The 25,588-nt window shown below is 44.4% G+C and overlaps 1 protein-coding gene across 2 annotated transcripts in view; it reads left to right on the forward strand.

Moving 5' to 3' along the window:
* The first annotated feature begins 5,941 nt into the window (after window positions 1-5,941).
* GPATCH1 (G-patch domain containing 1) overlaps window positions 5,942-25,588 on the forward strand; it is a 40,041-nt gene continuing 20,394 nt past the window's right edge. For both annotated transcript variants that reach the window (XM_015073121.3, XM_015073122.3), the window contains exons 1-9: window positions 5,942-6,091; window positions 11,584-11,718; window positions 14,127-14,212; window positions 16,152-16,312; window positions 16,964-17,061; window positions 19,155-19,213; window positions 19,571-19,813; window positions 20,738-20,885; window positions 24,620-24,699. In XM_015073121.3, the coding sequence (XP_014928607.1) occupies window positions 6,019-6,091; window positions 11,584-11,718; window positions 14,127-14,212; window positions 16,152-16,312; window positions 16,964-17,061; window positions 19,155-19,213; window positions 19,571-19,813; window positions 20,738-20,885; window positions 24,620-24,699 (1,083 nt within the window). In that variant the 5' untranslated portion in view covers window positions 5,942-6,018. The remainder of the gene's footprint in view (window positions 6,092-11,583; window positions 11,719-14,126; window positions 14,213-16,151; window positions 16,313-16,963; window positions 17,062-19,154; window positions 19,214-19,570; window positions 19,814-20,737; window positions 20,886-24,619; window positions 24,700-25,588) is intronic.

Below are 25,588 nucleotides of genomic sequence, written 5' to 3' on the forward strand. Positions count from 1 at the left end.
TTGAAAACAGTCCCTCCTGTTTCAAGGATCCTAGGGTGGCAGGTTACTACTACCAGTAATGAAGTTATCAATAAGAGAACCTCTGCTCCAGCCAGAAAGTTTATAGATACTGTGTTTCATTCTCATGACCCTTCTGCAAATAAAGGGATTAAATAATCTCCATTTGCCCCAGGAGAAGACCAAGGTTCAGAGGAGTGAAGTGGGCAAGGGCACACCCCTGTTAGTGGCTGAGATCGGTTTTAGTTCAGGCCTATTGACTTCCGTCCTTCCCTAACACCTTCAGATTTTTGTCATTTTCCACCACCTTGAAGCTCCAATTGACTTTACAATTTGTCGCATATATGGGTCACTTGCACTATTACTGACCTAATAGTCTTCCTTAAAATTCCCCACTTTGCTTAAACAAACTTTATTTTAAAAGAGAATTATGTCATAACCATAAGTGGGAAACCAACAGTACCTCACCCTATGGAGAGATACAAATAAAAGCGAACATAGTGAAAACCAAATCTGTTATTTAACATAGCCCGCCACCATTGCCTTCTTGAACTGCTTTTTTTTTTTTAATTTATAATGTTTATTTACTTTTGAGAGAGAGAGACAGAGCATGCACAGGGCAGGGGCAGAGAGAGAAAGAGACAGAATCAGAACAGGCTCTGAGCTGTCGGCACAGGGGCTGACACGGAGCTTGAACCGGGAAACCGTGAGATCATGACCTGAGCTGAAGTCAGATGCTTAACCGACTGAGCCACCCAGATGCCCCTACTGCTTCTTTCATTAAAAAGGGAGAACAAGAGTAAGAAACATGTTAAAAACACACCAGCCCACCCTCAGGCTGTCTCCTGGGGATCCTCAGAGGAAAAGGAGCACTTTCCTGTGAGTCCCAGCAGACCACATGAGCCATCTGAATGTCACTGCTTGGGGCCGTGCACGACCAGACATCTCTAGCACTTTTGTGGCTTATTGCAGGAGGCCCACCAGCCTGATGCCATATCTTTGATCCCACTCTGATCAGGAAATGAGAATTGCTGTTGCTGACCCAGCAGGAGAGTAACATCTAACCTTCTATTTGTCAACCCTACTGGTGGTGTGTGTCACAAGAACCACGGAGGAGCCCCTGTGCTCCTAACAAAAAAGCTGGGGTGGGAATTTCCCAGGTAGGCAAAAGATTAAAATCTGAACTGCAAACAACCATTTTGTCAAGTCCTCGTCTTACCATCTGGCTGAGGCCAGTGGTTGACTGTCCAGGGACCCAGTTCCTCCAAGTAAAATTACTTCCTAACACCTACCTGCTTGTTGACAAAAGGTGCATTGGCCTCTCTGACATGCATCTTCTCTAGGAGAATCCTAGGATATTTGCCCAATTAAAAGCAGAAAATACAAGGCAATCCTTAAATGATGAAAATTCATTGTAACTTATAGACCAGATTTTGCAATTTTTATTTAAAAAATCTTAGAGGTGCATCTGGGTGACTCAAGCCATTAAGCATCTGACTTCAGCTCAGGTCATGATCTCATGGTCTGTGGGTTCGAGCCCTGCATTAGGCTCTCTGCTGTCAGCATGGAACCCGGCTTGGATCCTCTGAACCTCCTCTCTCTGCCCCTCCTTTCCCCTCCCCGTCTCTCACTCTCAAACATAAATTAACATTAAAAAAATAAAAATAAAGAAAAATTCTTAGAAGCCATATGGTGCCATAGAGGTCTTGGCAGGCTCTCCTCTTGAGTCACCTCGGCCAGGTCCTTTAACCCCTCATGACTTCAGTTTCCCCAGCTATAAATTAGGATCTTACACATAGCAGTTGTCTATTGCACACTTACTCTAGGCCAGGCACTGCGCAATGCACTCCATGTGCATGATCTCAGTTGGTCCTCCGACGAGCCTATCAAGTGAGTACTTTACCATTCCAGAGGTTTTACAGAGGAAGAGACTGAGGTTCAGAGATCCCCAGCTCGGTAAATTAGACTGTCTGGTGTTATATCACATCCAATGCTACACTATCCTGTTCCTGTGATTTAAAAGGAAAGATATTTTGGCATACTGAGAAGATGTGATTATAGATGAAAACAAATAAGTGACAGAATGGCAAAACAAACAAGCAAATATTCATGATAACGGGGAGCGACCAGCATCTCATACAATGTGGGAGTATAGCTTTGGAAAACTGGCATTTTCTAAATATATCTATCTAAAGCAGATATAGGTCTAGCTTATGGTCCAGCAATTCCAACAGTAGGTAGATAACTCAAAGAAATGCATGCATATGTTGTGTTCACCATAAATCATGTACAGGAATGTTCACAGCTGCACTTTTCAAAATAGTCCTTAACTAGAAACTACCCACATGCCCATCAACAGTAGAATGAATAATTGTGGCATACTCACACAATGAAAAACTTTACACAATGAAAATGAACATAGTACTATTACAAGCAACAAATACATTGTGAGCAACATATTTTGCCCCCCAAAATATCATTGAGCAAAAGAAGCCATAAAATACTGTAATTCCATTTTATGCAAAGTATAAAACAAAATCAGTCCATTCTGGGACTATTGCTTCTGAGATTCTGGAAAATTTCTATTTCTTGATCGGCTTATTGTTGTATGGATGTGTTTACTTTGTGAAAATAAATAGAACTGTGTGCTTACGATTTGTGCACTTTTCATATATATGTGATATTTCTTTTTTTTTTAAGTTTATTTATTTATTTCGAGAGAGAGAGAGGGGCAGAGAGAAAGGGAGCAGAGGAGGAGCAGAGACAGGGGGATGCAGAATCCCAAGCAGGCTCCATGCTGTCAGTGCAGAGCCCAATGCTGGGCTTGAACTCACAAACCTCAAGATCATGACCTGAGCCGAAATCAAGAATCAGAGGCTTAACCAACTTAGCACCCCAATGTGATATTTCAAAAAGAAAACACAATGAGAGAAGATGAATGACATTGATTCCAAAGCACATAGAGCAGGTTTCTTTGTACATCATGAGTGACCATCCTACTGCCATGAGTGACCACCACGTGGAAGAAATTACTCCATACCCAGGTGATTCAGCTCATCTTCCTATCTGCAGTTTCCCGATAAGATGCTGAGATTTGTGCCCTTTTGCATGTCTAAGTAAGAAAGGAAGAGTCTGTGGTGATTAGGCTGCTACAGCTTCCGTAAAACACATGCGGTCTCCAGGTTCCTGCTGCAAAGAATCAGGAGTATGAGGTTGTAAGTGACCAGGGTCACAGATGGAGTACACAGTCATCCTGAAAATACCCAGGAGACAGCTGAGAACCACTCTTTGGGGAAGCTGCAGGAAGTTTGAAGGGCCCTTGTTCCCCTGAACCTCAGTGATCAGGAATCAGAAAGTGGCTGTTACCAAATGCTAATGATTGTCAGGAATCCAATTAAGTACAACTCTCAATAATAAGTTTATTGGGTTTTCCTTGTCTTGTTGGAAATTATAAACGGTAAGAAAATAAGTTGGTAGTTTAGAAATAAAATCATGGACCTTCGTGATTTGTCTGGGTGTGTGGATTAGCCCCCAATCTTCTTTGCTGTCAATGTCTACATTTATATGCACAAGGGCAGTTGATGGGCAAATGATGACCCTGGGGCCCTTCAGGGCTTCAAGATACAAAAAGATGCCTTTCCTTTAGTACATTAGTACATACTAATACATACAAAAACCTTTAAAATCAAAACCAAGCCACTGACATAAAAATGTTTTGAAAAAAAAAAAAACCCAGGGGTGCTGCTAAAAACAAAAATTCAAATGGCACAATATTGTTTACCTCTACCCTTTATACCCTGATTTCCTTTGATCAGTGGCCACCATTGTTACTCGTTTCTTAGGGGAGTTTACTAGAAACATGTTATATGTGAATGTGTCCAGGCTGTGCATACAAGAGCCACAATAAATCCAGCTATTTATGTTTTCTTTTAATATTACTGGCAGCACTCTATGTGCTCTGTCTCACCCCCTGTTTTGCTCATTTAACAACATATGTTGGAGATCATTCCTCACCAACATTTTTTAATGCTTTATACTATTCCGTTATATAGATCGTTCCAGTCACCTATTGCTGCTAACAAACTACCACAAATATAATGGTTTAAAATAAGAACAATCATTTTATTGCTATCTCTCATGGTTCCTGGAGGTGACTAACCTCAGCCAAGAGGTCTTGCTCTGGGTCTCACATGTAGCCGCTCAGATGGTTGCTGGAACTGGAGTCATTTTGGATCTTCCCCACTCAAATATCTGGCCACTGATGCTGATTGTTAACTGGGGCCAGGCGAGGTCATATATCTACAGAAAAGCCTCTCCCTGTGGCCTGGGCTTCCTCACAGCAGGGAGGTTGGATTTACGGGGTCAGTATCCCCGGAATCTGCAAGTTTTTTAAAGCTTGGGTGTGGGGAATGTAATATTATCACTTTGTAATCTTTCGGTCAAGCAGTCAGAGAGTCTAGATTCAAGGGGAGGGGGACATAGACTCTTATTGTCAATGGGAAGTGTCAAACAATTCTGTGGCTATTTTTAAAACTTGCTTAAAAAATCTTGTTTTTAAAGTCACGTACCATGATTTACTTAACTAGTTATTCATCCCTTTTATTCCCCCAAATGATTCATTCAGTGTTTACTATATGCCAAGTACTGTTGTAAGCTCTGAGGATACAGTAAAGAGAATAAGAAAATCTGGCTCAAATCTATGTCCTTGTGGAGCTTATAGTTTCAATGTGTAGAAAAACATAATAGATAAAATAAGCAAGCATATAAAATTATGTGATGTTAAAGGTGATAATTATTGTGGAAAAATGTAAAGTAGGGTAAGGGGGGATAGAGAGTATAGCAAACTAGAACGTGTTTTTAAGCAGAGAAGGCTTCATGGAGAAAGTAACCTTTGAGCAGGTAACTGAAGAAGGCGAGGGAACAAGTCATGTGGTATCTGGGAGAAGGACATTCCAAGCCAAGGGAATAGTGAATGCAAGGCCTTGAGGTCAGAGGATGCTTAGAATGCTTAAGCATCCCGGAGATTCTGATTTGGAAGCCCTGGGGGATGGGTAAAGGGAATTTTAGCAACATCCTAGTGATTCTGACTCATGCCAACTTCTGATCCTCACTTGGAAAACCTGGACTTCCAGATATGGTTTTCATCTCAACCTCACCCCTTCCTAGCTGAGCTTCATCTTTTCCTTCCACAAAAAAGGAGTTTGGGGGTGAGATAACAGCACCCCACTTGAGAGATGGCTCTTTCTTTAGATTCAGTGAGAATGTCCTGAGAGTCCCCACCCTACCTCACAAGAGCCTTTTGCTGGTCTGCTGGCTTTTTGTTTCCCCTTTCTCCTGTTCTTTCTCTTTTCAGTTTTCTTCCCCTTCCCTCCCCCCCCCCCCGCTTCCCCTCCCCCTTTCCCTTCCTTTCCTCTCCCCTGCCCTCCTTTTCTTTTTTCTTATTTCTCTTCTCTTCTTTCTTGTCCCGAGCTGCCTTAACCATGGACATCGGAGTTCCTGTGTCTGTGAATCCTTCCAGAGGTTTGGAAAGGGACTCCACCTATGCAAACCTAAGGGTGATATATACAAAACGCTTGTGAGTGTGTGTAGCTGGAAGCACAGGCACTTTCTCAACAAGTGGCGGGGTGGGGGTGGGAGTGAGGGTGGGGTGGGAGGGAGCTGAAAGGGAGAGGGGGACAGGGACCAACAGGTGGGGGTGGGCAGACGTCACGGAGCACCAGCCCCGCGGCGGGACAGGTGGATGCCTCTCAGCTTCTCCCAGGCGCCTCCGCCTGACCCGCTAGTCGCGGAGCTAGGATGTCGTGGCTGCCAGAGCCTCCGAGGTAACTCCTACCGGGTCTGGCTCTCACTAGACAGATTTGAGATCTCCCAAGCACAGACCAGTGGCGAGACGCTAGCCAGCCAACACCTTCGGGCACCTGCACTTGTAGCATTGCCTTGGTTCGCGGAGGAGAAAGGGCGGAAGCCTTTTGGCCCTCTGACGCTTCCGTAGTGAGGGGGCGGGGCCCGGAAGGGAGCAGGATGGCGGCGCTGGACAGTGACAGCGAAGAGGACTTGGTCAGCTATGGGACGGGCCTGGAGCCGCTGGAAGAAGGTGCGGGCCAGATTGGTCGCCGGGGTCTGTGGCAAACAGGTCCAGGATCCGGGGCAAAAACGCCCAACCCCGTGCCGGGCCTCCTGTGGTCCCGGGGTTAAGGCTCGCTCGCTACTGGTGTCGGGAACAGCGGTGAAAGAAGCGTGCTCGGTGCTTTTGGAGTGCCCACGCTCTGGAGCGACGGATGAGAGACCCTGAGGGGTGGGAAACAGATGACGAAACAGGCTCGTTGGAGAACTGGGGGGTGGTGGTGGTGATGGTCAGGCAATGTCTTCCCTAGGAGAGGACGTTTGAGCTCAGACTTGAAACAGAGGGAGGAACCAACCATACGAAGATCTGGGTAGGAGAGCATTTCAGGCAGAGAGAACAGCAAGCTCAAAAGCTCTGAAGTCAGAGCCAGTTTGACAAACTGAGGGTCAGGCAGGACTGCTGTGGGTGGAGCCGACGACGGCAGCAATGGGAGACTGGCAGAAGAGGATGTCAGAGGGGGAGGCAGGGGCTGCATCTTACTTGGTATGTAAGGGTGTTTGGATTTTATACTGAGTGTAGGACAGTCATTGTGGGGTTTTACACAAGGGAGAGATGTATATTTTTAAGATTATTCTCTCGATTTTGAGAATAGACGGGTTGGCGGGGGTGGTGTGGCCAAGAGCGAAGGAGAAATATTAGCAAAAAGAGGTCTGGAGATGATGATGATGGCTTGGACTGGGGTGTTAGCAGTGGTGGTGGTAAGAAATGGTCTGGGTAGAGGTACACATTGGAAGCAGAGCAGACTGGACTTGCTGCTGAGATGTGGGGGTGAGGGCAAGATGAGGCAAGGTTCTTACCCCTGTTTCTGGTCTGATTCCTTAATGACTTGATTTGTTCAGCAATGTATTGAGTACCCAGGAAGGACTGATGGCAGTGCTAGCCCTGTGGGAAGGACAAAGGGAGTATGGGGAGCATGGTGGGTAGGAGTTACTTGCAGACCTCCTATTGGTGGGATCTTTTTTTTTTTTCTTAATATATGTATTTTTGAGAGAGTTCAAGCGGGGGAGGGGTAGAGAGAGGGGAGACAGGGGATCTGAAGCAGGCTCTGCACTGACAGGCTGACAGCAGCAAGCCCAATGTGGGGCTCAAACTCAGCAATCCGGAGATCATGACCTGAGCTACCCAGGTGCCCCTGTTGGTGGGATCTTATTTGCCACCCTGACTGCATCCTGCCAGGTTGGTTGTACTTCTGGGGCATTTCTACTGAAGACCCTTCCCTACCAGCAGTTATTTAAAAAAATGTTTTTTAACATTTATTTTTGAGAGACAGAGCGATGCAGAGTACAAGTGGGGGAGGGGCCAAGAGGGGTGGAGGGGGGGGACACAGAATCCAAAGCAGGCTCCAGGCTCTGAGCTGTCAGCACAGAGCCTGACACAGGGCTCGAACTCAAGGACCTCGAGATCATGACCTGAGGTGAAGTTGGACGCCCAACTGACTGAGCCACCCAGGCACCCCTCCCTACCAGCAGCTCTAATCATCAGAAACTTTTGCCAGACACTGGCCCTACTTTTACCCTCTGCTTACAAAAGACAGAGGAACACTAGTCTCCTGAAAGCTTCTTATGTGCTTAAGACAGCCCTTGCATTTCCTCTAAGTCATCTCCATACTTCACTCAACATCCTCAGTTCTCTGATATGTTCAGTTTAAAGTCCCTGAAACCCCAATTTGTCAGAGCCTTTCTCAAAGTATGGGACCAGAGTGTGGGTAGAACAGGGCTACCATTAGTGTGTCCTTCATTCTAGACTGTAGTTTTTTAATACAACCTAAGGTCACGGTAGCTTTATTGGCAGACGTATCACCCCATGATCTCAAAGAATTTGTTGACAGAGATCCTGTATTGGAGGAGTTCAGATCTAGTTGAGCACAAAAGTACAAGGTTTGCAAGTGCTAAATTATATGATATAGACAGGAAGCAACCTCCACAAGCTAGCAGGGAACCTGAGAGGGCCAGATGGGATTCCTTTTAAAACTGGTTCGGGTTAGCTATGCAGAAAGAGGACAGGGGTTCGACCTGCATGGGTGGAGGTTATTACAGCCATGTTGGGCAGCTGTTTATGTATTTCTCATCTCACACTTGTTTCCTTGTGAGTGACATATTGTAAGCATCAACTATTTGACCTACATTTTTCCAGTTCTTCCTCTTTGATGATGCACAGAATCTGAAATGAAGCCCAATGGCCTAACCATGCTTTTGAAATGAAAGGAAGGGACATTTGATTTGTAGATCTCCCCCCGCCCCCACCCGGGTCTAAAAGTCACTCTTTTTTTTTTTTCTTTTAATTTTTTTTTTTCAACGTTTATTTATTTTTGGGACAGAGAGAGACAGAGCATGAACGGGGGAGGGGCAGAGAGAGAGGGAGACACAGAATCGGAAACAGGCTCCAGGCTCTGAGCCATCAGCCTAGAGCCTGAGGCGGGGCTCGAACTCACGGACCGCGAGATCGTGACCTGGCTGAAGTTGGACGCTTAACCGACTGCGCCACCCAGGTGCCCCTAAAAGTCACTCTTTAACTTCTCACTATTAGAAGTTTTTGAAGACTGAGTCATTGTTTCCCAAGCATTTTGAAGTTTAAATGCACTCAGTACATTTTACAGTATAGCATACTAGACCAATAATCACTTTTACTTCCTGCTTTGAAGTTTTAGTGACAGGTTAGACAAACATTGGTAGAGGAAGGACTCCAGTACTTAATTAAAGTTGCTGGCCCTGATGGAAAAGTTTTCTGGTTAAGAGATAGTGGCCAAACTGTCACACACAGACCCACAGGCACATAGGCCCTCTGGCCTGGAAGGAAGGGGGCACCAGAACTTACTTACCCTCATTAGATACTTCTACTTGGTTCCGGATCATCTCTGGCTCATCCTGTACCCAGATTAAGTTTAGGGCGATTTTCCTCCTTGATGCTATGACTTTCCCACTTAAGACTCTCTGTGGCTCCCATCACCCACAGGGCATACCATAGACCCTGAAGCACTGAGTGCAGGGCCTTTGCACTATCTGCCCTTCTAGTTCCATCTTCTGCCCCTTCCCTTCCCTTTAGTCAGTCTAGACTACTTTTTCAGACTTATGATTTATTGATTGAGGTAATGCCTCTGTTGGGAATTATGTCTCTGTCAGCAGCTATCAGATTGTGTTCATGCTGAGGGTGACTGTGATGTTGTGGTCCTTGTACATTGTCAGAAGAGTTCTTATATATTCAGCTCTCCTCTGCGTGGCTCTGAGTGCCCTGGAAACAGGGACAGAGTTGTGTCTAGTTTTCCACACCCAGGGTTTAGTACAGGGTTGTTTCCATGGTGAGGGATAGTATGGCTGGTATCCCTGGCTTGGAGGCAGAGTTGAAATCTGATTTCAGCTTTGTGTTTATGAGCCGTGGACTTTAGGGTTGTTACTTAATCAGAGCATGCTTATCAGTTATGAAGAATGAGATAATATGTGTGAAAAGAAGGGCTGTGTTGTTATTAGTAGCACTAATTACAAGAGGGCCTGGCCACAACGCCACCTCCTCCCCGGAGTTTTCTCCTGATGTGATTAGAGGTGGCGCCTCCCCCTCAGGAGCCCTGTGGGACCCAGCTGGCCATGCTGGTCGGCCCTCATTATCTGCCGCCACAGGTTCCTCTTAGCTGTCTGCTGATCTTATCTCCCCTTCCGGATTAAGAGCACCTTGGGAACAGAGCAAGAATGGCACCTTGCGTTGGCAGGGTGTGCCCTCTCTCACCTTAACCCAGTAGTTCTCGATCGGGGATGATGTTGCCCCTCAGCGGATGTTGGCTGTGCTGGGTGGGAGAGCAATGCTTACTGGCATCTGCTGGATGCTGCGAAATCCTACAGTGCACAGGACCGTCCCACGGCACAGATCTATCCTGTACAAACTGCCAATAGTGCCGAAGTTGAGAAACCCCACCTTAGCCAAGAATCGTGCCAGGTGCACATGTAGTAGTGGATTGTGTGTGACGCATTTCCAAACACTGGAAATCTTGGATCATGGGACCCGAGTTGTAATTCAGTTCCTTAGAGTGAAATGAAATTGTAGCTAATATTAACTAACCAAGCTTCGCTTGACCAAACACTGTGCTCACCTCTCTGCCTGTGGTGGGTCATCCTCAGCACCAGCCTACCAGATAGGTTCTGTTTATTGCCCTACCTTTACAGTCGTGGAGGCTGAGGTGTGGAGAGATCAAGTAACTTGCCCAAGTTCACAAAGTAGCAAGGGTAGGGGGATTTGAACCTGGATGTCTTGATCTTCCAAACCTCAACTCTTGACTGCCCTGCCATGGGTTATACTCCAGAAATGATGTAAAGGCATCACAAGCTACTAGTAAGAATGTAGGACTATGAAGCTAGAAGTTCCTCTGCTTTTTGTTCCATCTTCCAGAAGTAGTCACTGGCTTAATTATTGAAATAACAGGGACACATGGGCTTATCTACTGTACATAATAATAATAATAATAATAATAATAATAATAATGGCAGCCAGTATTTTAAGTGCTTACTGTGTACCTCTCTTCTTGCTAAGCACTTTATAGGCATTATCTTATTCACTTTGCATAACAACTCTATGAAATAGATATTACTATTCGTGTCACCCCCATTTTACGGATGAGGAAATCAAGGCATAGAGAAGTCAAGATGACTGAGGTCCTGGTCCTGGTAAAGATGGGGTGAAAGCGTTGTGACCCTCAACTCTGTGCCCTTAACTACCATATAACTTGCTTTCTGTGTTGAATGTTTGACAGTAACTTGATGGTTACTTTTTATTTTAAATAGATTCAGAATTCTGAATCACAGTGGATAAAATTAACCAGTAATTTGTGACACAGCACCTGAAAGTGTAAACCTAAGGAATTTTTAGACTTTATTAAGCTCCTTTCCACTATGTGATGTAGCAAGCCAGCCCTTTTCAGCAGAGCAGGAAAATGATTAATTTGAAAGAACAATAACTATGGAATCAGGAGATTGCCAGAAATAAGGACACATTTAGGATTTGGGGAGAATGGGCAACACCAAAGGACAAACTCTGGGCTTGGGATGCTGTGAAGTTCTAGAAGAGATACAGAAGTGTTCCTTGTGTCGCGAACCTTCTCATGCCCTGTGCCAGCCCCGCGACCTGCCTCTGGCATTGCCAGTAGAGTTTATCTCCAACTATTGGAACCGCCCCCGCCCCATGTAATTCAGTTTATGTGATGGACTTTAGTGGGAATCAGGCCATTGGTGCCAAAACGTGTGTCTAACAGAAATAAGAAATATCTATAATTGCCTTGGAACTATAAAGAAGCTTGATACAGTATATTACTTTACAAACTATATAAGCTAGTAAAGCCTAGGAATAAAAAAAAAAAAACTTAATTATTACACTTGAAATTACAAGAAGTAAACAATTCAGCATGTTTAAGAAATGACACTTTCCCTAAATTTTTTTCTAATCCGCCACCCGCTTCTCTCTCATCAAAATACTTTTTTCAGGTGAAAGACCAAAAAAACCAATTCCTCTTCAGGATCAGACTGTCAGAGACGAAAAAGGAAGGTATAAACGGTTTCATGGGGCCTTTAGCGGAGGTTTCTCTGCTGGGTACTTCAACACTGTTGGCTCGAAAGAAGGTATGATTTTCCTACGTGTAGCTATCATATCACATCATATCACTGAACTATCATAAGATTCTCCTCCTCTTCCACCTCTCCCTTTTTAAAAAAACTTCTTTAAACACTTTAATACACACACTGTAGCCTTTTGTGTTCTTTCAAGATTTGGCAGGTTTTCAGAGTCCGCCGGTATGTTGTTCATTGGTTACAACCTGAGAGTGAAAGTTTTCTTTCACTTAAAAAAAAAAAAAAAAAAATAAATAAATATTCTCACCAGATGGTTAAGTGACGATGATGACTTCCGTTTTATACCATCGCATCTTGCCACACACAAAATGCTGTCATACACATTCCCTCAGGTAACCATTGTCTCCCGCGTCTCAGTGACTGAGGAAGGCAGGTGTCATAGTTGCTTTGTAGGTGAGGCCACTGAGGGTCAGAGCCGCTCTCTCCTGGCACTGGGGACCACAGCATGCTTGTCAGTCTATGCTCTCAACCTGAGGAAAAATCAGTTAAAAATTTCATGTTATGCAATATAATGGATTCTGCATTGTTTAAAGTCATGTATGTTTTTTAAATGTTTTCACACAGAAACTGGAATGACTTTTATGTGCCAGATAGGAAGGGAAGAAGAACTGAGGAACTCATGTAGCAATTGTTGAGAACAAAATGGGACGCATTTTTATGTATACACAATAACTTGTATGGAACAATAGTAAAATAAAGATGAGAAAAGCCATGTAAGAAAAGTAGTTGGGGTAGGTCAATAAGATGGTTTAAAGTTCAATATCCAGAATGTGTAAAGAGCAGTTCCATGAGCAAATGACCAAAGTATCTGAACAGTTTACTCCAGAGGAGATAGAAATGCTGTATTTAATATTCAACCTTGTTACTAAGAAAGGCAAAGTAAGGTAACCAAGGCACTATGAAATTAGCACACTTTATTAAAATGTTAAAAGTGGCAGTAGGGTTGGTGAAGAAAGAAGTACACTAATACGTTGCTGATTGTTGCGATTATAGCTGTGCCGTGTACTGTAATAAGACCAGCTCAAACGATTGTCAGGAAGACTGTGATACGTTCATACCCTGGAGTATCTCTTTACCATTAGAAGGACTATACAGAAATCGGGCAAAGACTATAGAAATCCAAAGTGGAGGAAGGCAGTGGCCTAGGAGAGCTGATCCTCACTCCCGGATACCTGGGGGTATCTCCCAGGCCTGCCCAGAAACCTGCTCCACCCACTGACCAAGAGTAGATCTGCCCCATACTCCTTAGGTCCACAGGACTCTTGTAGGAAATCAGAAAGGAGGTGTGTCCCTCTCAGAGAAAACTACAAAAGTGTATCGCAGAGGGTTACAGATACATTTGACCTCCAGGCCATTCTCACCGTATAGGCATGGTACATGCTTGGTGACTATGGACAGGGAACCGGCGTGGTAGTTATAGGACCCAGGGGTTTGATGGAATTGGGGGTGGTATGGGCATTACCTGTCCTTAGACTGGCCAGGTTGAGTCCTTGGGCCAGGGCACCCTGAATTTGCCTGCGCTGCTTCTGTGACTTGGTGCCAGCCACCCTTCCACAGCTGACTCATGCCCCTTGATGTTATGTCTTCATATGTTAACAAGTTGGTGTCTGTTGCTGTCCTCTTGGTCTCAGAGTGGTCCTGCCTTTTAAGGTGACCTTGCATCTTTTGGTTCACATCTACTTGGAAAAAGAATGTCACTTTCTTCTCTCTCTCTCTTTTTTATTTGAAAAAAAATTTTTTTAATGTTTGTTTATTTTTGAGAGAGAGAGAGTGAGACAGAGAGTGAGCGGGGGAGGAGCAGAGAGAGAGAGGGAGACACAGAATCGGAAGCGAGCTCCAGGCTCTGAGCTGTCAGCACAGAGCCCGATGCAGGGCTCGAACCACGAACCATGAGAACATGACTGGAGCCGAAGTCGGATGCCTAACCGACTGAGCCACCCAGGCGCCCCTCTCTCTCTGTTTTTTTTTAGAGAGAGAATGAGGGAGTGGGGGAGGGGCAGAGAGAGAGGGAGAGAGAATCTTAAGCAGGCTGCATGCCCAGCGCAGAGCCCAACTCTGGGCTTGATTTCACGATCATGAGATCATAATTTGAGCTGAAATCAAGAGTCAGATGCTTAGCCAACTGAGCCACCTACGCACCCCATCTCCACTTTTACTGTATAATTTGATTTCTCTTGGTCCTAGATTCTTAGGAGGAAACCTATCCACTGAGTTCTGCCAAGAGATGTGAGCATTAATAAAGTTATGTTGTATAATTATCTCTACATGAGCAGTGAGATAGGAAGTAGCTAAGGGTTTGTAGGTACTGGGGGTTTCAAGTACATAATTGCATTATTTAATTATTTAGTAATAAACCAACATACCATCTATTATAATATTCTAAACGCTTTTCTTTCAAGGATGGACACCCTCTTCCTTCGTGTCTTCACGACAGAACAGAGCAGACAAATCTGTTCTTGGTCCCGAAGACTTCATGGATGAAGAGGTGGGTGTGCAGAACCGGAATTGCCTGTTAGCCAGTGGGATGCGTGCAGCGCCTTAGTCTCCCCAGAGGGTTCAGTGTACGAAGGCTTCTTTGTTTGCGAGGCATTATCTTTTAGGAGTTTGGACTAGAGTGCTCTGTACCTCAATGCATTCTTGTTCACTGGAGTAGCATCTTATGCTGGGGCCAGTTTCTAAAGTTAAGGGTGGAGAGGAAAGTCGTTCATAGGCAAATTTCCTTGAAGAGGCCCCAGTTGCCCCAAAAGTGCAGTATCCACGGAGCTGAGTCCACAGCCTCCGACAGTAACTTTGTGCACACTACCGTTTAAGGAACGGTGAGCGACTAGACCAGTTAGGAGTCAAAGGGAGCCCTGTGCAGGCACCTGGGTACCTCATTAACACAACGATGACTGTGCACTTCTTAGGGGTAAATGGGAGCTTGGGGGGGGGGGGTTGTCCTAGGGCCTACAGGGTGTGCTTCATATTTTTAAAAAAATGTTTATTTATTTATTTTGAGAGAGAGATACAGCATGAGCAAGGGAGGGACAGAGAGAGGGGGAGGCAGAGAATCCCAAACAGGCTCTGCATTGCCAGCGCAGAACCTGATGCGGGGCTCGAACTCCCCGGCCTCGAGATCATGACCTGAGCCAACAGCAAGAGTCGGAAGCTTAACCAACTGAGTCACCCAGGAACCCCATGCTCCATTTTGCTTTAAAATTAAACCTCTGTTTCCTTAAAACCTAGTCATGGATTCGTTTGTGATAAAGAAGAAATAGAACACTATATTAACATCCTTTAGGTTGCAGGTAAGAGGCAAGGGGAGGTCCCCTTCCTATTTGACTAGCATAATCTATATGGAAACATGACTCATGGAACAAGAAGCCTAGATGTCAGCGAGGCCCCGCGTCCTCTCTTCTCAGCCATCTTCTGCATGTCAGCTTGTCCTTACATCAACTCTCCTTGTGGTCCCAAGGTGGCTACAGTAGCTCCAGATGGCGCATCCAGGATCACATCACCTAGTGGAAGGAGGGCTTTTCTTTGGTATCTTTTCTTGAGAGCAAGGAAACCATTCCCATAAGTCCTACCGGGCATTTTACCTCACGTCTGCTGGGGCAGATTGTTTTTACGTGCTCATTCTTAAAGCCATCCTTGGCAGTGGAAGTGGGATCAAAGGACTGGCTTAGATAAGATACGAACCCCTATTGCCTAACTCTCCCCGGGCCCCAGCATACGCACCAGGACACCACTGCGGGAGTGCATGGTGGCACCGAGGGGGGCCGGTGTCTGCACAGCTTCAGGGCTCTGTGAGGAAAGAGGGAGGGCATAGTCTATCGGAAAGGCAGCCAACAGGAAATGCAGAAACACTTAAGGTAGCACGTACATGCTCAGGAATGCTTGCTGACTGTGACTCTGAGATTTGCCCCCTGCACTCTGACCTTTGAAATATTGTCTGAGGCAACAGTTACTTTCCGTAGAAGTAATTATTGGATTTTAATTACTTCTTATCTTCCTAGCTTGGCTGTGCCTCTTGTGGCCTCACTGAGTGGCCGTCGTCATGCCCTGTCCTCGGCTACCGGCCTTAGCTTTTGTGAGGATCCTAAAGGCAGATATAAAGTCAGCTGCTCCACACACACATGCAAACACACACACGCACACACATAAGTCAGCTGCTCCACTGATGCCTAATTTGGTTGTGTAGTTTTTTTGTTTGTTTTTTAAAGTTTTTACGTATTCATTTATTTAAGTAATCTCTGTACCCAACATGGGGCTCAAACTCACAACCCCGAGATCAGAGTTGCATGCTTTTCTGACTGAGCAAGGCAGGCATCCCATCAGTTGTGTGGTTTTAACTTTTTTTTTTTAACAAATAAAGCTACGTGATGTATTATGGTTAATCACTTACCAAATAATGTAAGTAATTCTGTTTGAATTTTCTTTTAAAGGATCTTAGTGAATTTGGGATAGCACCTAAAGCAATTGTCACCACGGATGATTTTGCTTCCAAAACCAAAGATAGAATACGAGAAAAGGCCAGGCAGTTAGCAGCTGCTACTGCCCCCATTCCTGGAGCTACTCTGCTTGATGACCTCATAACACCAGCAAAGTGAGAAGAATTTTGTTCTAACTTTTGTGATCTTGGCATCTGCTTTGCATATACATAATGATCTTAATTACAGATAGTTTGGTTGCAAGTAGGAGAAGCCTAGCTTGAGTGCAAAAGGGGGTTTTGCCAAAAGGATCTTGCGCTTTTATTGCATGGCGTATTCTAGAGCTCCAGTGACCAGCTCTGCTGCTGGGGCTGGTGGAGGCTGGTGAGCTGTTAGGAACTCGGGTGCCTTCCCTCCCACCCTCCCTCAGAAGCCTCAAGGGCTCTCTCCGGTCTGCCTCATTCTTCCCTCTCTTTCTGCATATCTCCTTGTTCTGTTCCTGGGTGTGTGGCCTGATGTGGCAGCTTCAGACTCATGGTTTCTTAGGCCCCAGGCTTGACAAGGACCATTTAGAGCCCCCAGGTGTCCATTCCAAAGGCCCAGCAGAGAGGACACGGATGGACTTCCCCAGGTTCGGTGTGCACCCACGTTCAGTGAGCTGTGGCCAGAACGGCAGGTCCATGTGGTTCTGATGTGCATGGGGGTGGGCTGTGTTTCAGGGCTCAGGCACAAGTGTGTGAGCTGGACAGGGACTCAAAGACTGCTGATTTCTTACTATCCTCCAGTATTATAAAAGGAAGTTCACGTCCAATGCCTTGATATCCTAGATTATCTATTGGTTTTGAATTGCTAAGAAAAATGGGCTGGAAGGAAGGACAAGGAATTGGCCCTCGAGTAAAGAGAAGACCTCGCCGACAAAAACCTGGTATGTATATTGATTGTCATCAATTCTGTAGCACACTTTTTAATGGCTACACGTTTCGGGAAATGAAGCTGCCGGGCAAAGTAATATGCAGATACAGTTGACTCTTTTTTTTTTTTAATTTTTTTTTAACGTTTATTTATTTTTGAGACAGAGAGAGACAGAGCATGAACGGGGGAGGGTCAGAGAGAGAGGGAGACACAGAATCTGAAACAGGCTCCAGGCTCTGAGCAGTCAGCCCAGAGCCCGACGCGGGGCTTGAACTCACGGACCGCGAGATCATGACCTGAGCCGAAGTCGGACGCTCAACTGACTGAGCCACCCAGGCGCCCCTACAGTTGACTCTTGAACAATGCTAACCCCGCATGCAGTTGAAAATCCATGTGTAACATTTACTTGTTTATTTTCAAGTACAAATTTTATATATATACTTATATAACATACAGTGTTGTATTTCCACATATTACTATTGACTTCCTAAAAACTTATCTGCTTAATAGCCTACTGTTGACCAAGAGCCTCACTGATAACATAAACAGTCAATTAACACATATTTTATATGTTATAGGTATTAAATACTGTATTCTTACAATAAAGTAAGCTAGAGAAGAGAAATTATTATTGAGGAAATCCTAAGGTAAATATATTCACATTAGCTCTACTATAAAAAGCCTGTGTGTAAATGGACCTTTGCAGTTCAAACCTGTGCTGTTTAAGAGTCAACTGTATTTTTTTTTTAATTTGAGTACAGTTGACACACAATGTTACATTAGTTTCAGGTGAGCAGCGCAGTGATTGGACAAGTCCATAGGTTCTGCTGTGCTCACCACAAGAGTAGTGGCCATCTGTCACCATACAGCGCTGTTACAGTACCATTGACTGTATTCCTTGTGCTGTGCCTTTTATCCCTGTGACTTATGCATTCCAGAACTGGAAGCCTATATCGCCCACTTCCCTTCACCCATTTTGCCCATCTCTAAGTCCCCTTCCATCTGGCAACCATCAGTTTGTTCTCTGCATTTATAGGTCTGATTCTGCTATTTGTTTATTCATTTATTTTTTTTTTTCTAGATTCCACATATGAGTGAAATTTGTCTTTCTCAGCCAATACTTAGCACAACATCCTCTAGGTTCATCCATGTCACAAATGAATGATCCCATCCTTCTTATGGCTGTGTAATATTCCATGGGATATTTAACTATACTCCATCTTTCTTATCCACTCGTCTATTGATGGATGCTGAGGTTGCTTCTATATCTCGGCTATTGTAAATAATGCTGTAATAAAATAGGGGTGTGTATATCTTTTCAAATTAGTGTTTTTGTTTTTTCCTTTGGATAAATACCGGCTAGTAGAATTTTTAGATCATATGGTATTTTTATTTTTAAATTTTTTTAAGTTCATTTATTTTGAGAGAGAGAGAAAGCGCTGGTGAAGGAGGGGCAGAGAGAGAGAGGGGAGAGCGAGGATCCCAAGCAGGCTTCGCATCGCCAGCACGGAGTCCAATGCGGGGCTTGAATTCACGAATCGGGAGATCATGACCTGAGCGGAGGCTGGACGTTTAACTGACTGAGCCATCCAGGCACCCCTATTTTTAATTTTTTGAGAAACCTCTGTATTGTTTTCCACAGTGGCTCTACCAATTTCCATTCACAAAAGGTCACCTGTATTTTAAGGCTTTTTGTGTGTCATGCGTAATAGCATTGTACTAGAATTGTACTAGTTTATATTTCTGCTAGCACCATGTGAAACTGTTTCCTACTCTTATCAAAACTGTGTCACAGTTTAATAGGATTCTTTTCTATTTGTGTCTTACCCTTGGTCTCCCCAGCCAGAGTACGAACTCTTGGAGGCAGTAATAATTTCCTTTGGGTTCTCTGTGGCCGGGGACAGTAGTGGTTAGTCACTGAGCACATTATTGACAGTGTGGGTGGGGCAGGGGCTGGTGGAAAACAATTCCTGAGTGATCAGTCTCTGACCCTAAAGCTGTAGTACCTTTCATAAGTGCTGTCATGGACTTCTAAAGAATGTCAGCAAGTTAGATTTCCATATTTTTAGCTGCTCATGACTAATGTATTTGACATCTCTTTTATAGATCCTGGAGTAAAAATCTATGGCTGTGCGTTACCCCCTGGAGGCTCTGAAGGATCCGAGGTACTATATGCAAAGGTTGACCTTGAATTTGGTATAGTGACACCTGTTAGTTTATGACGTGCAATTTTAGGGTCAGAAGAATTTTAGAAATCAGTCAGATCCCATTACGGTGAAATACCCCTACCCTGAAACTGTCTTCATGTCAGAGAATGTATTCAGCAACATGCCCTCACCATACATGTCCAAGGTCTGTTCAGATTCTTGAGTATCAGGGACTCAATTTAGCGATTTGTAATAGTGGAAATGAAAGTTTGGTCATTGTTCTGTTTGGAAGTAGTCATTGGAAAATAGTATTTTATAGTCTTCCTTTGCACCAGTGACTCACCTCCATTCTCCTTTTTCCTCGTGGTTAAATAGGATGAAGATGATGACTATGTGCCTGAAAATGTGACCTTTGCACCCAAAGACATCACACCTGTGGATTTCACACCTAAAGATAACGTGCATGGACTGGCTTACAAGGGCCTGGATCCCCACCAAGCATTGTTTGGAACTGCGGGAGAACATTTTAATCTTTTCAGTGGGGGACCTGAGGGAGCCAGCAATCTCCTTGGAGAGATTGGGGTGAATAAAGGAAGGAAATTGGGAATTTCAGGCCAGGTAAAAGTTTCTGTTTCATGAACATGGAACCATTGACAAATGAGAACGCTTTCCATATTATACTATATCTATAGCAGTCATTATTCATTGACTATGCGAAGACTTTGAGGTGGTTATGTTTTCCTTACAGCCTTTTCTGAACACGCTTCAAGCACACCTTCCTGATTTTAATAGGTACTGCTGAGATCCTGTGACCTAATGTTCTTTAAAAAAACATTTTTTTTATGTTTATTTATTTTTGAGAGAGAGAGAGAGAGAGAGAGAGAGAGAGACAGAGCGTGAGCAGGGGAGGGGCAGAGAGAGACACACACACAGAATCTGAAGCAGGCTTCAGGCTCTGAGCTGTCAGCACCGAGCCCAACGCTGGGCTTGATCCCACAAACCCCGAGATCATGACCTGAGCTGAAATTACGAGTCTGATGCTCAACCAATAGCCACCCAGGCATCCCTCCAAATTTTTTTCAAACAAAAAGTAATCCTTGTTGGAGGCCATGTCCACAAAGGTTAGAGGTTCTTACAATAGCTATTTCAATAGTGGTGCCTTGAGATCCTGGTCACCAGCGCTGGCCCCAGGCCACAATGACCAGAAGATGAATAGTCTGCCTTTCTGCTTTTGGAGGCCCTGTTCTCCCCCGCACGGATGCTGGGTGTGTTCTCCACGCCTTCCTTCGCTAGGCCCCAGACCTGTAGCTGCTGCTAGGCCTGGAGGACAGTCCCAGCACTGGAGGACAGCATTCACTTCCGGTCACTGTTTCCAAGAGGACTTGAGTGTATGTGTTAATCTGGTCTCCTGCTTCTCCTCTCTTTTGGTGATCTTGCAATGCTAATGTGGTCTGTTCAACCACATCCTTAAAGTAGCTTTATTCTTCAGTGGAGACATGCTCTAAAACCTGTCATTGCTGTTTGAAACCTTGTTTTTTGAAGGCTTTTGGTGTTGGTGCCCTGGAAGAGGAAGATGATGACATCTATGCCACAGAAACTTTATCCAAATATGACACCATTTTGAAGGATGAGGAGCCTGGAGATGGACTCTACGGCTGGACAGCACCCAGGCAGTATAAAAGTCAGAAAGGTAATTCCATAGACCCTCAACCAATGGTAGGACCAAATGTCAGCGTATCAGGAAGAAGGGATTGCAGAATTGATAACTGCAGTGTCAGCCTCGGTGGAGTTGCGGGGTGGTGGCCAGAGATGGAGGGTGAGAAACAAAGTGGAGAGAAGTGAGGCCCCGTGTGGGGGGTAAGACAGAAGGTAGACCGGGTCGGAGCCAAAGCCAGCTGTCAAGACAAGGCCAAGGTGGGGAGGAGGAAGAGGTCTGGAATCAGGGAAGGAGCGAGTATGTGGACAGATGCTCGTGCTACAGGTCAGAGGTGGCACTGGGTCAGAGGGAAGCCCAAGAAACTGGGCAACTGGCCAACATAGACCCAGCAGGTCAGAAGGCCAGGTGCGGGACTTTCGGTGCGGGACCTTCAGCAAGAGGGAGCTTGGTACTGGCACCCAGCCAGTCTCCTCACTTGAGTCACTGGTTCCTGGAGGGCTCTTGTTGGGCTAGGGAGATGGACATGTCTTAACACAACTTAAATTTCAAGTCAGGGTCTGTAGTGACTCAGATCCTGTGGTTCTTTTTTGTTTTATTTGTTGAGAGAGAGAGGGTGCAAGTGAGTGAGGCACAGAGAGAGAGAAAGAGAGAGAGAGAGAGAGAAGTGGGGCTCACCCAGGGCTCATGTTTTACTTGAAGTGGGGTTTGAGCTCACCTGACGTGGGACTCGAACTCATGAACTGTGAGATCATGACCTGAGCTGAAGTCAGATGCTTAACAACTGAGCCACCCAGGCACCTTTAGATCCTGTGGTTCTAAGTAATACTTCAGTTTTTCTTTCCAGAAAAGGTGTAGTGTAGGGAGGAGACAGTTTGGAGCAGATGTTAGTAGCATGTGATTTGGAGTCATCTGACTGGATTTGGATCACAGCTGTCTACTGCCCAGCAGTGGGACATGGGGCAAGACTAGTAACCTCTCTGGGCATCATTTGTAAAGTGAGGATCAGATCCGCCCTGAGGGTCATTGTGAGGATTAAGTGGCATAACTCGGTGTTTGGCATGGTACCTGCCCAAAGACTGAATAAATAGTACCTACTCTTCTCTGGTTATAATAATAACAAGCACCTAAATGAAGTAAGGAGGTGATTGCTGAGATAAAACAGTCTACAGAGACATTTTTAGGTGAAATTTGATCTAATTCCTGTACAACACAGCTGAAACATACATGTTGAAATCTAAACAATCCGAGTATAACTTCCCTAAAGGATGCCTATTTTGCATTTCTGGAAGGAAAAAAAGCAGGCGCAAACCAGTTTTTAGAGGTGGTTAACTTAACGACTGTGAACACAAATTCTGAGACAGGCTGCCTGGATTCCAGCCCTGGCTCTCCCCACTTAGTAGCTGTGGCCTCGGGCATCCTTGCCTGGACAGTGGGCATGACTGTGGCATACCCAAGGAGATTTTAACGTACGTGAAGGGCTTGAGACCTGCCTGGCACACAGCATGCACTCTAAGTGTCAGTGGCGTCTGTCATTATCGCCAAAAAAAGAATCTAGGGTTTCACACAAATGCTGGAAGAGGGTGTGCCCAAATGTTCGTTGACGTCACTTCTTCCTTTTGGTTACCTAGGTTTTCAGAATCTTCTACTAAGACTATGTATTATTTTTATAACTTAAAAAGATGTATGTTAATGTGTTATATTAATATTACAGATTACATTAACATGTTAATTATTGATTATATTGATTATGGCAATATATTGACACAATACTATATGACTAACATTATCAGAATATATTAATTATATAATGATTGCTAATTTATAATACATATTTAGATCTGTCTCCTGGGTCAGATCTTTGGCTTTTCCTTTATACAACACCTTTGTGCTAATTGAATCCTACCCTTCTCCACATCAAGCCTGAGCTGCTGACTTTCCCCGATCCCCCCAGACTCCCCTTATCCCCTCTCTGCCGTGGCCTCCTCATCTCTCCCACCCCTAGACACAACTTTCTATACTTTTGACCTTAAGGTTTTTCACTGAGTGAATCTAAATTTAGCCAGTCTTCATGGTTGATTTTTTAATTATTCTTATTTGTTTCCATGATCCATACAGCTATAATAAATATTCTATGGCTCTGTCTTGATGCACATTTGCATTTTATTTCTTCAGAATAAATTCACAGAAGTAAAATTGCTGGGCTTTAAATGAATACAAAATGCCAAGAGTGTGAAAGATGTTTTTTGTTTATTTTAATTTAATTTTAATTCCAGTGTAGTTAACAGACAGTGTAATATTAGTTTCAGGTGTAGAATACAGTGACTCAACACTTCCATTCATCATCCAGTGCTCATCATGACAGGTGCACTCCTTAATCCTCATCACCTATTTCACCCATCCCTCACCCACCTCCCCTCTGGTAACAATCAGTTTCTTCTCTGTAATTAAGAATCTGTTTCTTTATTTGTCTGTCTGTCTCTCTCTCTCTTTCTCCTTTGCTCATTTGTTTTGTTTCTTAAATTCCACAAATGAGTGAAATCCTGGTATTTGTCTTTCTCTGACATATTTCACTTAGCGTAATACTCACTAGCTCCATCTGTGTTGTTGCAAATGGCAAGATTTCATTCTTTGTTATGGTTGAGTAATATTCCCTTGTATGTATGCAGCACATCTTCTTTATCCACTCATCTACCCGTGGACACTTGGGCTGCTTCCATAATTTGGCTATTGTGAATAATGCTGCTATAAACATAGGGGTGCCAAGAGTGTCAAAGTTAATCTCAAATTATCCCATAGAATTTTAGGAACTTCAGAAGCTGGTACAAAAGTTCAACATGAGTTGAAGTGCAAGGAATGATTTTGGTGGGGAGGATGGTTATAGGGCTGTGCTGCCTTGTAAGCGGCTGAAGACTTAGGTCCCACCTGCCCCAGGGCGGCTATGTCTACCTCAGGACCACACAGCCCTTGTGTAAGTGCTCATGGTGGTCATGCACAAGGAGCTTTTGGCTACAGAAAATGCATTTTGTGTATACGGATTTTTGCCATAACTACTATGCTCAGGAAATCCCTGAGAATCACAGAGCCCCTGTCTGTGAGGTTGTCTCCACAACCAGGACCAATCCCTGGCTCCCATTCTGAGGGCATCGGTCATTCTGTTTTCTGAGTGATCTTTAGTGATCTTTATCTCTTCTTAGAATTTCGTTTGAGAAAAAGACAGAAGTACCTTTTAATTTGGACTGAGATTAGATTACAGGCTGGCCTGTTTGCATTGTCTTCTGTGCCTTATTTGGATAGTTGCTAAGGAAACTGGGGAGTAGTCTTCCCCTGGTTCTTCACCTGGTTTTAGAAATGACTCTCTTATCGTCAGGATTTTGCTTTTATCCATACTTATGCTCTTAATGTTTTTTCTTGAGATCTTTTACTCCATAGAGTATACTCTTTGGTACACCTCACCTTAGGTCCTCCTAAGCTAGGCTTTTTATCTAAAAGCAATATTGAGGTACTTGTCTTGGAGAGCCGTGGCCTCACATCTGGGGCAGCCTAATCAACGGAGGGTGCTGCGGGGCCCGGCTGCCGGTGGCTGAGTCAACAGAGGTGTGACGGCTTTACGTGCCATTCTTCCCTCCCCTTTACTGCTATCTCTGCAAGATACCATGTATGACTTGTGGTATTTACGTTCTTGGAGATAAAAAAAAAAACAACTGACGTCTTTTGTCCCATTCTAATCTTCTCTGCTTCCGGAATTAATCAATGACATCATTTTGCAGAATCAGAGAAAGATCTTCGATACATTGGCAAAATTTTGGATGGATTTTCCTTGGCTTCTAAACCCTTATCGTCTAAAAAAGTAAGGAAAAAAATTTTGTTTATTTATTTATTTTATGCTTTAGTACTTAAAATATTCGCTGCTAGGTGACCTGAGTTATTATGTTAACAACTGAAAAGTAAGTGAATTCTGTTTTCAGAAAGCAACAGCATAATTATTAGTGATTGTCCAGGAAAACATGTTCTGCATTAGAAATGTCAGTAACCACATTGTATCCAAAATATCTAACTGCTAATCTTTTTTTTTTTAAAAAAATTTTTTTTTCAACGTTTATTTATTTTTGGGACAGAGAGAGACAGAGCATGAACGGGGGAGGGGCAGAGAGAGAGGGAGACACAGAATCAGAAACAGGCTTCAGGCTCTGAGCCATCAGCCCAGAGCCTGACACGGGGCTCGAACTCACGGACCGCGAGATCGTGACCTGGCTGAAGTCGGACGCTTAACTGACTGCGCCACCCAGGCGCCCCAACTAATCTTTTTTTTAAAGATTTTTTAACATTTATTTTTTGAGAGAGAGACAGAGTATTGAGTGGGAGAGGGGCAGAAAGAGAGGGAGACACAGAATCTGAAGCAGGCTCCAGGCTCTGAGCTGTCAGTACAGAGCCCAATGCCGGGCATAAACCCACAAATCGCGAGATCATGTACCTGAGTGGAAGTCGTTGGATACTTAACCAACGGAGCCACCCAGACACCCCTTTTTAATTTTTTTTAATGTTTATTTCTGAGAAAGAGAGAGAGACAGAGATAGAGCACAAGCAAGGGAGGGGCAGAGAGAGAGGGAGACAGGAATCTGAACAAGGGTCCAGGTTCTCAGCTGTCAGCACAGAGCCCTATGTGGGGCTTGAACCCATGAACTGTGAAATCATGACCTGAGTCAAGGTCGGATGCTTAACTGTCTGAGCCATCCAGG

The sequence above is a fragment of the Acinonyx jubatus genome, chromosome E2 (genome assembly GCF_027475565.1).
Source record: "Acinonyx jubatus isolate Ajub_Pintada_27869175 chromosome E2, VMU_Ajub_asm_v1.0, whole genome shotgun sequence".
Lineage (NCBI taxonomy): Eukaryota > Metazoa > Chordata > Mammalia > Carnivora > Felidae > Acinonyx > Acinonyx jubatus.